The sequence below is a fragment of the Daldinia childiae genome (genome assembly GCF_008694065.1).
Source record: "Daldinia childiae strain JS-1345 chromosome Unknown Scaffold4, whole genome shotgun sequence".
Classification (NCBI taxonomy): Eukaryota; Fungi; Ascomycota; class Sordariomycetes; order Xylariales; family Hypoxylaceae; genus Daldinia; species Daldinia childiae.
In genome coordinates, this window is record NW_022984645.1 from 2,819,195 (window position 1) to 2,831,688 (window position 12,494).

Consider the following 12,494-nt stretch of genomic DNA (forward strand, 5'->3'; position numbering starts at 1 on the left):
TACTTGCACATACTCACATGTTTTTTTCTTCTAGATTAATCCTGTATCTGCCGTAATAGGTAATAAGCTATACTATAAAGGTAAGTACCTACGTAAGAAAAAGCATGTGTAGTATAAGAGTACGGATATAAGGTTCAGAGGTAAGATGCAAAGTAGGTACGTAGTAAGAACGGTTCGACACTACCTTGATTCTCACCGGAGTGCCGGAGACACACTTCTTCAACACTACGCAACTTACACAACCCATTCCATATTTCTCTTCATTCTTACCCAGACAAGCTCAACGGAGACACGCCCACCTATCTCTAACTATAGCAACTTATTCATAAGTTCATATAATAAGACGAACTAGTTCCCTAACAACGACACTTATGTTAACTATAAGTTGATTTACCTACCTCGAAAACATGTCTGTGCAGAGCCTCATCGAGGCCTTAAGCTTTCCTTACCATGAACCTCGGCATGGTTTCTGGGGAGAGAAAACTTCTACATTGAACTTTTGCGAGGAGGTGAGTGAAATATATACATACTCTTCCTGGTCAAAAGAGTATAAGACTAAACACTAAATCTCAGGACTACGTTATGAGTTACTATTGTGCCGAAGTCTGCAATGTAGGCTTCCTTTTTCCCTTTATTTATTCCCTTTTAATTCTCGGGGTTTTTTTTAATGTCATAATCCTCACCCCCTTGAGCTTGATATATACGAGGAGAATGCATCGTTTCGGAGACTAATTTATTATGTGCGGCATGTTGCATTTAGACCTTCACCAATGCTCTCTTCGTATGGCTAGGCCTCAAAGGCATCCGAGGGTGCATAAAATATTCACACCCTCTGATTTTCGTTGTCACTTTTGCTGGATACATAGTGGTCGGCCTAGGGTCTACCTTTTTCCATGCTACTCTTAAGTGTAAGCCAGCGGACAACTGATGGAGCAGGTTTCTCAACGTCCAGATCACGGCGCTCTAACACTTGATAGATCCTATGCAACTAGTGGACGAACTTGCCATGATTTATACGACCTGTTTCATGTGCTTCGCTACGTTTACATACGGTAGATCTATTCGCTTTTCCTCCCTCCTTGGTACCGGCCTTCTCTGGCTTTCGTGGTTTATAACTGTTCGTCTTGCCCCTTGTCGCTGTTCATGGAACAGCTGGGCATGCTAACAATGGATTGCTAGACAAGATATTATAAAACCAAGGATCCTCAATTCCACCAAGACGCCTATGCGGTATTGACCGCCACGGTGGTCTTCTCTAACATGTGGATTATGGAGCGAACACTCCGGCCGGCCCTAAAGGCGAGAGAAGAAGGTAGAAAACGAGAAGCTCGCGCTCCGAGGTTACCGACAACCAATGAGATGATAAGACAGATGTGGGTCTTGGTTGCAACAGGTAAGCCATTGATAGTAACGTGATTGGCAATCGTGTTATGTTACATGTTAACGATTCGGTTTCTTCATTAGGGCTCAGCATATTCCTCGGTGGTTATCTTATCTGGAACTTGGATAATATGTACTGCAATACGATTCGTAAATGGCGGCATCAACTCCAGCTTCCCTGGGCAGTCGTCCTTGAAGGTCATTCTTGGTGGCATTTGAGTTAGAAAACCCCCTGTTTCTCGTATGCTTTTATCTAGGGGATAGTTACTAATATCCTATATCTTCTCCTATAGTGACTGGAATAGGTGGTAAGTGTAATCCCTATCCTGAATAATGGGTAAGTATAAATGATGACCTTAGTTCCCCACTAACATGACTGTCTTTATTAGCATACTTCTACATTGTCTGGCGCATTTGGATCCACCGCTGTTTAGACGGTGATGAGGATAAATTTCAACTTGTCTGGCCCTCGATCTTCCGGATGCCAGAAGTAGTCGCCCTAGAGGACGTAACGGATAAGAAAAAGCAATAGAGAGCACGCCAGCCCTGCTAGACGATCAAAATACCTAATACTCTTGCACACGCCCACCCGAGAACTCACTATACTCCACATATGCTACTTAGCGATAAACGGTAACGATAGATGACAGCGATAGATAGCAGCGATATTTGATGTGATTACAAGCGTACTCGAATAGAGATTAGACGACATATCCATTCGGCGATTACGAACATTAGAGGCATCACATCGAGCGTTCAGTTTTGGTGACTTACAAAATATAGACGAACGTCTACTTTAGGGTATACTCTAAAGCCCGTCTATGTGGAGCTTGATAGCTCCAGGCTAGGCTAGAACCCTAATAGAATAAATAGAATAAGTTAAGTCAATTCTATCGGGTTGTAACTGTTACAGTGTGATATGGCCACGAAATTTAGGTACGACATCGGGTTCTGTACGGAAGTCGCCTTCAAAGGTTTTGTCCATAGGTCGGCCCTTGTCAGCTTGGCAAGTCTTGGCAACAACTGTCTGCCGTAATACCAAATGTACTCCTTTTTATACCTCATTTTCATCTATTTATTTAACCTCAAATATGTAAGATATAATGTTAAGATTTATGCCGAAATAGATTTGAGCTTTTATATTTACGATATATCCAAAGGCTATATTTTATAAAATATATTTGGTCGTGTAGTTATTTATATAAGAAATGGTAGATTCCAATATACTTCATGATTTTTGAGTGCCAAGTGGATCAAGCTACTTAGCAGCTGTTCGACAGCTGTGGCCAAGGCTGACAGGTGTTTGGTATGGACAAAACTTTTGAAGGCGACTTCCGTACATTTAATTTTATCTTAGAAACTAGGTACCTACGTATGTCACACTGTAGTTACTGCATACATAACCCCACCATTCGCACGCAAACCTACATATTTAGCTCTAACCCCTTTATATACATATCTACCTACTTAGGTATCTGTACCTATGGTACACTGTATGTAGTGACATCTCAATCAAAGTCCTCTCTTGCCTTGCATTACCATTGGAACGTCCATACATGCACCTTAGGTAATGCAAGCAACCGATAAAAATCTAATAGGTATTCTATTTGTCTAGTCATCTACCGCGATATAAAGGATAAAGAATATACACAGTCCATCTCAAGTTCAGGGTGCGCCGAGATTAGTCCAAGAAAACGAGAAAGCAAACAAATAAAAATCAAATTCATAGCGGGAGGATGTCCATCTCAAACGAGGCATTGCAGAAGGTATGTCATTTAAATATTCATGACAAGACTATACAACCACTTACAAAACTTACAATATATAGTTGCTGCGAGAGGTTGAGACGCAGGCCATTGCAGCGCAGCAGCAGATATCCCTCGTCAGAACGCAACAAGTATCTAAGCAACGGGAATTGCGAATGGCGCAGCTAACGCGCAGCGAGATATCCTCGCTTCCAGCCGACACTAATGTCTACGAAGGCGTCGGCAAGATGTCAGGCTTTTCTCTTCTCTTCCCCCGCCACCCGTATCGGGTATACCGATGAGTAACCACTAACCGGAACGCAGGTTTGTCGCCATGCCCGTTGCCGATATGAAGGGCAAACTAGAGGGCCAGATCAAGGAGGTGGAAGGCGAGGTAGACGGGCTCGGCAAGAGGCTGCACTACCTCGAGGTTTCGCAGAAGAATAGTAAGGACCAGATAGACCGCATGCTAAGGGGCGGTGTGGGCGCGTCTTAGAGTAAAATGCAAAGATTCTGGATCCGGTTCAGAAGGGAGGGAGTTTTGGCTGCGCTGGCTACACGGAGGCCTGCCGATCACGCGACACGGAACGCTGGCGCAACAAATGGGGGGAAGAAGCGGAGGTGTTGTGCAGTGTATTAGTAGTTCTAGAAGGTGAACAATCAACCGTGATCTAGCTGCCTAGGCATTAGATCGAATTTGAACCTCCCGGCTAAGGAGGCTGTTCACCAGTGATTCGTGATGCGTCAGTGCTTATTTTGTCTATCCTACCCGAATAACAAAGCGGCTACTTGTGGAACATGGCTACAGTCATAAACTTCTTGGGAGACAAAAAGGGAAGATGGCATGGCAGCATGGTAATGGTACGGGATGTGTGGTTCGCCACTAAATTCAGTCACTAATCCTACCTTTATGCGGCTCACTTTAATGATTACTTCCATGTAGTGTAATAAGTACTTGACACTTCTAACTTTTCGGGTTTTAAAATGTCTTAAATTAGTACCTATGTTGTAATACCTATCAATGCTATTGATGCTATCAATGATGTTATGTATACTATTTCTGCATAGGTATACAAACGGCAAGCGAGCGCATAACCTTCCCAAAAAGAAACAACTATAAAAATACATAGTTCCGTGGTACCTACCTCGTTCCTAGCCCTATCTATTAATAGGTACAATCAGAGACAAGTAAGGTACATAGGTATATATACCCAAGTAACTGCATAGGATGCTTGTTATGTATGTATAAACGAAGTTCCAAAAGTTGTATATGTGTGTGTGTATACTGCTAAGTGAGCCCCACTCTCAGCCCCTCGGACAAGGGACTAGGTATAAAACATCTTATTATGTAGTTAGCGTTATAATGCCCTCAAATCCACGAATTGTCGCTCAAGTCCGTTTCGGCCCCCAACGATGGATTGATCGCTAGAAGTACTTCGTAAATGGCGAAAGGTACACTATATACTGTTCTAGAAAAGGTACCGCACATTAGGGCCGAGATAGGATGTAACAACTCCAACATGTATCTATCTATTGGTAATGAGTGCCGTATAGCCGTATAGCTGTATTAGAGATACTTTTGTGTTATACAACGGAAGTAACAAGTTGTACTACCTTGATTGGGTATCGTTATTGGTCGAAATAGTACCTATCGGTAAGAACGACCTGGGGCACCTTGGAAGATAACCTAATATAGTAATAACTAAGCAGTTAAGGTGGATTAGAACATGTGCGCGCGCCTGCGTTTTCTAACAACGATAAATGAAGAGCGCTTCCCCCGCCTTCGGTATAAGCGTATTATAAGCAGCTGCTTCTTACCCAAGTAGTTCTCATCCAAGGTGGTTCTTACTGAGTTCTTACTTGAATCTCCCCGAAACCTCCCTCCCTTATCTCATTTTCCCTTTTTTATTCCCCTCTCTCACCTACGTCCTACTGGACATACTTGCCGTTTACCCATATTTTATTGTATATCGTCTTATATACCCTCTACTGAACTCGATCCGAGATGAGTAGATACAATTCCTATTCCGATGAGGACTCGGATCTCGATATTCGTGTGAGACATCGGCATGCCTCAGCCTCTCCTCGCCCTCCGGCTCCCCCTACGCTTGCGCATTATGTTGAGGCTCCGAACCGGTCTCGGCCCCGCTTCTACGAGACTGGTCCCCGAGTTGAGGATCGGTTTCTAACCCCGACAAATGAGCGTACCTTGGTTACTACTAGGCGCTCTGTTTCGCGGGATCGTCGTCCGGGTTCTCCTGGGAGCAATGTGTCTCAGCCGGCGCCACCTCCCGTCATTATTAACAACCGCATTTACAATAACTCAGATTCGGAATCGCTATCCTACTCCGATTCCGAGGACGAGTACAAGCGATCCCGATCTCATCGTCGTCGCCACCGCTCGCACTCTCGTGTCTCATCCAGCCACTCCCGTGAACGTGAACATGAACGTGAACTTGAACTCCAACGTGAACTCGAGCTTCAACGCGAGCGCGATGCCTTTGCGCTCGAGCATGTGCGCGTAGACTATGAGAAAGAGATTGAGATGCGGCGCCGCGAACATGAGAAAGAAATCGAGAATAAGCGTCGAGAGTACGAGCTGGAGCGTACGCGCAAGGAGCTGCAAGAGATCAAGTTGGCCAAGCAGATTGAGCAAGAAGAGCAGCGGCGAAACCGGACTATGCAAGAAGAACGAGACCTGCGAGATGCCAAGAAGGAGCTTGACGCAATCCGCAAGGCCAAGGCAGACGACGAGTACGAGCGGCGCGTAAAGCAGAAGCTCGAGCTTGAGCGCATGAAAGCTGAAGAAGCCGCGCTTGAGGAGAAGCGGCGTCGTGACAAGGAAGCCAAGGAGATCATCGACAAGTACAAGCGCGAGGAGGCCGAGCGCAAGCTCCGCGAGAAGCAAGAAGCCGAGCAGCGCGAGAAGGAGTACAAAACCAAGATGCAAGAGCACCTGCTCAGGTCCGGGCTCGACGAGAAAGAGATCAACGCCATCCTCGCCGGCGAGAAGATCAAGCGCGAGAAGGAAAAGAAGGAGAAGGAGAAGGAGAAGGAGAAGAAGGAAGAAAAGAAGGAAGAGAAAAAAGAAGAGGATAGGCCGATTTACACACGCATGGCTCGGCGACATCTTTCGATTGAGACCCTTAGGGCTTATAACATCGACTTTCAGCTTGACCCCGTAAGTAGCATAGATACCCCCTTCCCCCAGTTGTGTCATGTCAATATGTTAGACCTAACCTCGCAAACTAGGATCCCGATTACATCTTGATCAAGCGATGGGTGGCAGAGCCAGAGCAGGATATGCTCTGGAGACACACCAAGATCATCCGAGAGAAGCGTTCCAGCTCTACCTCTTCTGGCAAGCTTATCAGTAAGTTATTTCATCTCATACTTATCTAACCACAATTGTGGATTTCCCTAGGATCGTGGGATCATCGATAAAATACATATACTGACATTAGAATCCGCAGTGAGCATCGAAGAAGGCAAGAAACATCACCATCATCATCATCTCGAGCCTGAATTCGAATGGGTTCGCAAGAAGGAGCGCCGACGCAGCCGATCCCCTTCATTGCTCATGTATCTAGCCGGCGGACGGCCATCATAGTGTATAGCTAGCTTTCGCATATACGGAAGAAGATGGGACGGTCGCTGTGATTCGCAGTCAACAAACGAAGTTACGCCTTTTTCCTACGTCGAGGTGAGGTGGAAGTGTCAGGGGCAGGGATAGGCAGAAACGATCATGAATAAGAATATATACCCAATTTTAAATAAAGAGCGGTCATGTCAAGCAAAAGAAATCTCCGATAAGAACTGTTTTTTGAGAGGGGATTTAATATTTTTTTTCTTCTTCATTTTGGATATAGCTTTTTTTTATACGTAGCCGGCTTGGTAATTATACATGCTCTTTCGTATCTCTTGAATATAGCGTAGTCTCTGCTCTCCGAATCAACTCTTCGTATACCATCCAAGCTAATGCGGAACTTATCGCCTTGCGCGTCATGCGCAGAGCAAGTCCGTCGTAGAGTGACCGTACACCTTCCTCCGTGATCATCTTGCGGCACGCTTGAACCATGTTACGGTATTGGCGGGGTTGCAGTTGTATGCGCGTCTTGACGGCGTCGAACGGGTTCGATATGAAGGAACACGTTGCACCAGCGAGCGCGCCGGAACTGAAGTTAATCATAGCAGACAGAGAACTCCCCATCCCTAGGCTGGCTTTCGCGTGAGTGATAGCCGGCCTTACATAAAGCCAGGCACTGAGTCGCTTTTTGAATTGTTCATACGAAAGAACGTAGAGCCCAGCATACGGGGCATCTCGAAGGGCAGTAGCACCAAAGCCAGCAAAGAAGCCTGGGATGCGCTCGGTTTTGTATATATCCCTGGCAGCGCCAGCGATCGACTTGTATGAATACAAGTTTGATTCGTAGCGTACCTTGATAACCGTCAATGGCATGAGGATGAAGCCCGCAAAAGCTCGGGCGACGGCTCCGGATACCATGTTTGCGGTATTAGAAAGTTTCGGCAGGGAAGAAGAAGACCCATGCTTATCAAAGGCCGGAACTGTAGCGAACGAAAAGGTCGTTGCACGCTGCCGAATCATATTCAAGGTGGTAAAGTAGATGGCCGACCCGACGCCCGTCCGCAGGGCTGACGGAACCGTGCCCCTCCAGAAGGCAGTCAATGCATTTGGAGACTTGGCAATCTCTCTTATAGCAGCTCTAATTGAGTGTGAACCTGACTGTTGCACGCGTGTCTTAAGAAGATCGAACGGCTGTAGAAGTACAGCGCTTAATGTGCCAGAGCCGAGACCAGCACCAAAGTGGAAGGCTATACCGGAAGAACCGTCAGCTTCCTCATTCAAGATAGATAGGTAGACATTTATAACAACTCAAGACTAAGATTATGTTTGCTTACTTGACGAAGACTTGCCTCCGGCTGCTGTCTTCTGCGACATTGCGAAGCAAACAAGGCAAATGAAGCAAATGAGCGAATGAATCCTACCCAAGATGGAGGATTCGACTTATAGCGAGCCCATCTGCTTAGGAGTCTTATATATCTCTTCCCTCTTGATCCGACCTTCGATTGCCCGCATGGCATAAAATAAGTGGGATCAGGGCTGGTTTTCGTATGCAAAAGATAGCAGCTTTGAGTCAAAGGCTTATTAAGGTGCTAGTAGCTTTTGCTCCATGGACTTCAAGTTTACCGTCAAAAATTCGATTGAAAGGAGAGCCCCGCCAATCCTCACGTCATACTTTTGTACCTAGGAGAGCTTAGGCAAGTGGGTAGGTACATGCATTACTTAACAAAGGTACAGGGATTTTTTGAGCTATATGTAAGCATAAAATACCTTTATGCGTGCATAATGCTTAAGTATATTTAAACCACGAGCATTCTTTCCTAGCTATCTTATTTAGGAAATCCATATCTTTGCCTCGTGACCGGCTAGATCCTTTTTGTGAGTCAACACTAAATATGCAGGAAATGGAGGAACTCGGGGTATATAGTATAGGTAGTTATCTATACCGGAAGTACTAGGGTTGGCGTCAAATCTCAATGGGAATGGTAGTAACTTAGGTATTTATGTCTTGATGGGCTCTGCGGCCCCTTTCTCTTTACCGCCGACTATTGATTCTAGACGACCTGCCATGAGCCGGTGACGCTTAATTACCTCGACCCATTCATCTTCTGCTTCATCTCCGACATCGATAGTGGCTAGCAGGATCCCAAAGTCTCCCCCAAGACGCCCAAGACTTCCGGCGCAGTAAAGAACTTGTGTTAATAAACTGTCACGGGACGGCTGGTCTTTAACAGTTGGTAGGTAAATCCGGAGCGTCTCCATTAACATCTCGATAAGGTGAAATAAGAATGTTGATCCTGCGGATGGTACAGGCTGTAGAGGGTCATTATTGGTTGTTTTTGACGGCGTCTCATTTGTGTGCGTAGGAAATATACTCCTAAACATTGAGATGATGGCAAAACTTTGTTCCCTGAATATCTCTATGTAACGCTTGAGGTATCGCTCTGTTTGCTGTCCTCCAGACCAGGCGCTCCCTGTTGGGTTTTGCTGTTGCCGTATCCTTTCCTGTTCCGCTAGCTCACGAAGTGGCTCCAAGGCAGCTAGCATATTGATGAGTGTCGACAGACGGCATACGAGGAACAAAGCTCCTAGCCCTCCGCCATTTCCAGTGGCGCCGGTAGTATCAAGATCCGGTATGACTCTTCGGAGCCAGCTGACCGTTCTCAAGGCAGATGCTAGCTTGAGACCGGGTGTGCGTAGGCCCATTATCAAGTTTTTGGCCATGGCCTGCATAGCTTCATCGGCCTGTGTGGAAACAGATGCCACCAAAGGTGAGTCGGGGTATAGGCCATGCAGTCGACGGATATGACCGTTAAGATCCAGCGCGGATGCATAATTTGCAGCCGGGGCAGAAGAGCCTGTGGAGATGGCAGTAGAGAGTAAAGTAGGGAGATCAAGCACGTCAACTAATCGTTCGACATTTCTCGATAATAACAGGGCTCGCTTCCGAGCATTAAGAAGTTCATTGTCTCCAGACTTATGGTAAGTAGTTGAAAAACGAACTGCTTCATTATCTAACTTAGGTATCGCGGCCGTTAAGTCAGTGGCCGAGGCTGCTAGAGTAGGAAGCGTAGTACCAAGGTGTGCATGATTAGCTGCCGAGTTGATGATAGACTTATGAGAACGTTTAGAAAGGGCCTGCAAGGCGAGGTGTAGTGAATGAGAAGATTGGGCTAAGGATTGCTGTTCGAAGCCATCTAATTGAGAAAGGGGCATAGAAGCCAATGAGGAAAGATATTGGAGGGCAACAGGATCAGTCTGAGTTTTGTCATTTGAACGACGGTCGGCTGAGCTAGGCGGGTTTAATAACTCTTGAAACAAATCAGCCATTTTGTCCAGTGGTGTAGTTCAGTTGACCACTTGCGGGCTGGGAGGTTGATTTAGATATTAAGAAATGATAGGTATTAGCTTGGTGCTGTTTAGGTACTCGTAGTCAAGATCTTAGGCGGAATGTTGTTTTCTATAAAGGCTCCATGTACCTGCATTGTAATGTACATAAAAGAGCAAGGTACATAGACCCGGCATACCTAAGCCACAAATGCCAAGACTAAACTATAGAAGCTAGCTCTTAAATGAATATCAATTTAGAAGCTCCTTTGGCTACTCACATAAAGGCAAGTACCTCTACTGTGCATTTGTGGGTATGGGGTACGTAGCATCATGTACCTACTACCTGTACCTGTACCTGTACCTGTACCCAACGGTCCCGAAATCTGCATGTGGCCGATTACCCGTTTTGATTTTTGTTGAGCCCGGCCGGCACAGCTGAAAGGAAGGAAGCCCCGTATATACATCCATACATACCTAAGGTAGTTTCCATATAGTTACCTGACATAGAACATCCATAAATGTACAGATGCACAAGATGCATCAAAATGCTACGCATGTAATAACCTAAATTCGCAACCGACACCAAAAACCAATCAATACAACTATTCACAAGTGTATTCACAAGTCCAGTGCCATCCTCGCCTGGTGACCACTACCTTAGCCACTTGCACAGGTGCCATGTAGTTAACGCTACGTGTGCCCTGTCATACGCACCCCCTAAGAAGTAGATTATTGTCTGTCTAAGTCTGTCTACCTAAGGATAAGAAGGGTAAGTCTTGTCATTCATCAGCTCTTGTCTTACTTCTACATAGATCCAGCTGACTGACATAATAATCCTCCACAGCCTTAGCACTTTTTAATTTAATTTATTTTCGTCATCCACGACTTATAATATCCATCTACTACCCCCATCATCCAACTATTACCTACCTTTTACCTATTACCTTCGTCTACCTACACCCATCCCGGGTTTACATACCCCCTTCTATGACCTGTATAAGGACATCATCTATCTAATAATTTTTATTCTTCAACTAAGATACCATAGTGGCTCGATTTCCTTAACCCGCATATCGTATCGACGACAAGGATAGAAATCCAACATGAGGGATCCTTTCCCTATTCCTCCTATCCCCGCCCTCAGCAAGGCCGTCCAACCATGGGCTGACTACCTCGGGTTGCCGACGCTGCCTCTGCATATTCACGAGGTCCTCTTGATGGCCGCTCTCTACTTCTTTATCGGCACTGTCGTCTCGCCCTTCCTATCGAGCCGAATCTTCCCTACCAAATATACAGCCCTCTCCAGGAGCAAGAGGCTGAGCTGGGATGTCCACGTCGTGTCGTTTGTGCAGAGCACTACCATCAATATCCTCGCACTATGGGTTATGTTCGTTGACGAGGAGCGCAAGAATATGGACTTGCAAGAGCGTGTCTGGGGATATACTGGCGGTGCAGCCATGATCCAAGCTCTCGCCGCGGGTTATTTCCTCTATGACCTCATTATCACTGTCGCCCATCTCGAAATATTTGGTCTTGGTATGCTCGCACATGCTGTTAGTGCTTTGGCAGTTTATTCTTTTGGCTTCGTAGGTATTGTCTGAATTATGAACTTAAGCTCGAAGAGCTAACTTTTATACCAGCGCCCGTTCCTCAACTACTATAGTAGTAACTTTATCCTCTGGGAGCTGTCTTCGCCTTTCCTCAATATCCATTGGTTCTTTGACAAGCTGGGTATGACTGGAACCAAGCCGCAACTCTATAATGGCCTGATACTTATTGCTACCTTCTTCTCTTGCCGTCTTGTATGGGGCACATACCAATCTGTCTTAGTCGCCCGTGACTTATGGACCGGTGTAAACTCGACGCCTACCGTTCTAACAGCATTAACTTCCGGCGAGCTTCTTGAGGCATCATTCCCTTCCCAGTATACGAATACCATGCGATTTGTATCTCAGCCAGATAGCATCCCACTGTGGCTTGCCGCGGTATACACTGCCAGCAACATAACTTTGAACTCGTTGAACTTCTATTGGTTCTTCAAGATGATCGATGCCGTCCGCAAGCGGTTTGATCCCAAGGAAAAAGAAGCCAAGGTCGATGACAAGCCGATAGAAGGCAAAGCTGTCACTACCGGCGCCCAACCAGGTAGTGACGAGTTAAAGACTCGTCCGCGCCGGCGAACTTTGCTCGATGGAGAAGAAGCAGATGAACCCCCACCAATCTAATATTCCCAGTAGGGAAACATCGATTTTCTCGATTGAGTTCTTCGGCGCGATAATTAACTCCTAAAAGCTCCGAAGCAATCTCTTGGCCTTTTTACAACTAGGTGATAATGTAGAAGCCCCGGGTTTGAGATGTAGAGACTTGGATTATCCCTCCAAAGGAGAAGTTAATATGGAAGGAAGAGGGGCTTAGCCGAACCGAGTATCTGGTCCTAACTTGCAAAGGATTCGTAC

At 45.9% G+C, this 12,494-nt stretch overlaps 6 protein-coding genes across 7 annotated transcripts; 4 read left to right on the top strand and 2 right to left on the bottom strand.

The window, feature by feature from the left end:
• Positions 1–407: 407 nt before the first annotated feature.
• Positions 408–1,912, top strand: GL218_05049 (Alkaline ceramidase 3; the record flags this gene model as incomplete). Its single annotated transcript, XM_033581684.1, has 8 exons — positions 408–509; positions 574–612; positions 761–908; positions 978–1,117; positions 1,180–1,393; positions 1,465–1,599; positions 1,674–1,688; positions 1,770–1,912. 8 exons carry the CDS (start codon positions 408–410, stop codon positions 1,910–1,912), a joined length of 936 nt encoding a protein of 311 aa, XP_033435668.1.
• A 1,204-nt stretch (positions 1,913–3,116) lies between these two features.
• On the top strand, positions 3,117–3,621 carry GL218_05050 (putative prefoldin subunit protein; the record flags this gene model as incomplete). The annotated part of the gene is made up of 3 exons (XM_033581685.1): positions 3,117–3,146; positions 3,209–3,375; positions 3,450–3,621. 3 exons carry the CDS (start codon positions 3,117–3,119, stop codon positions 3,619–3,621), a joined length of 369 nt encoding a protein of 122 aa, XP_033435717.1.
• Positions 3,622–5,130: 1,509 nt separating this feature from the next.
• GL218_05051 (uncharacterized protein) lies at positions 5,131–6,735 on the top strand (the record flags this gene model as incomplete). 2 transcript variants are annotated; one of them, XM_033581687.1, is made up of 4 exons in its annotated part: positions 5,195–5,295; positions 5,349–6,306; positions 6,378–6,498; positions 6,599–6,735. In XM_033581687.1, 4 exons carry the CDS (start codon positions 5,195–5,197, stop codon positions 6,733–6,735), a joined length of 1,317 nt encoding a protein of 438 aa, XP_033435718.1. The 2 variants fall into 2 exon arrangements, with proteins under 2 accessions (XP_033435719.1, XP_033435718.1); XM_033581686.1 differs by having other exon boundaries at positions 5,131–6,306.
• A 288-nt stretch (positions 6,736–7,023) lies between these two features.
• On the bottom strand, positions 7,024–8,085 carry GL218_05052 (Solute carrier family 25 member 38 like protein; the record flags this gene model as incomplete). Its single annotated transcript, XM_033581688.1, has 2 exons — positions 7,024–7,958; positions 8,046–8,085. The coding sequence occupies 2 exons, from the start codon at positions 8,083–8,085 to the stop codon at positions 7,024–7,026; spliced, it is 975 nt and encodes a 324-aa protein (XP_033435725.1).
• A 624-nt stretch (positions 8,086–8,709) lies between these two features.
• On the bottom strand, positions 8,710–10,038 carry GL218_05053 (Conserved oligomeric Golgi complex subunit 8; the record flags this gene model as incomplete). The annotated part of the gene is made up of 1 exon (XM_033581689.1): positions 8,710–10,038. One exon carries the CDS (start codon positions 10,036–10,038, stop codon positions 8,710–8,712), a length of 1,329 nt encoding a protein of 442 aa, XP_033435726.1.
• Positions 10,039–11,141: 1,103 nt separating this feature from the next.
• On the top strand, positions 11,142–12,263 carry GL218_05054 (putative TLC domain-containing protein C17A2.02c; the record flags this gene model as incomplete). The annotated part of the gene is made up of 2 exons (XM_033581690.1): positions 11,142–11,624; positions 11,679–12,263. 2 exons carry the CDS (start codon positions 11,142–11,144, stop codon positions 12,261–12,263), a joined length of 1,068 nt encoding a protein of 355 aa, XP_033435715.1.
• Between the last annotated feature and the right edge of the window lie 231 nt (positions 12,264–12,494).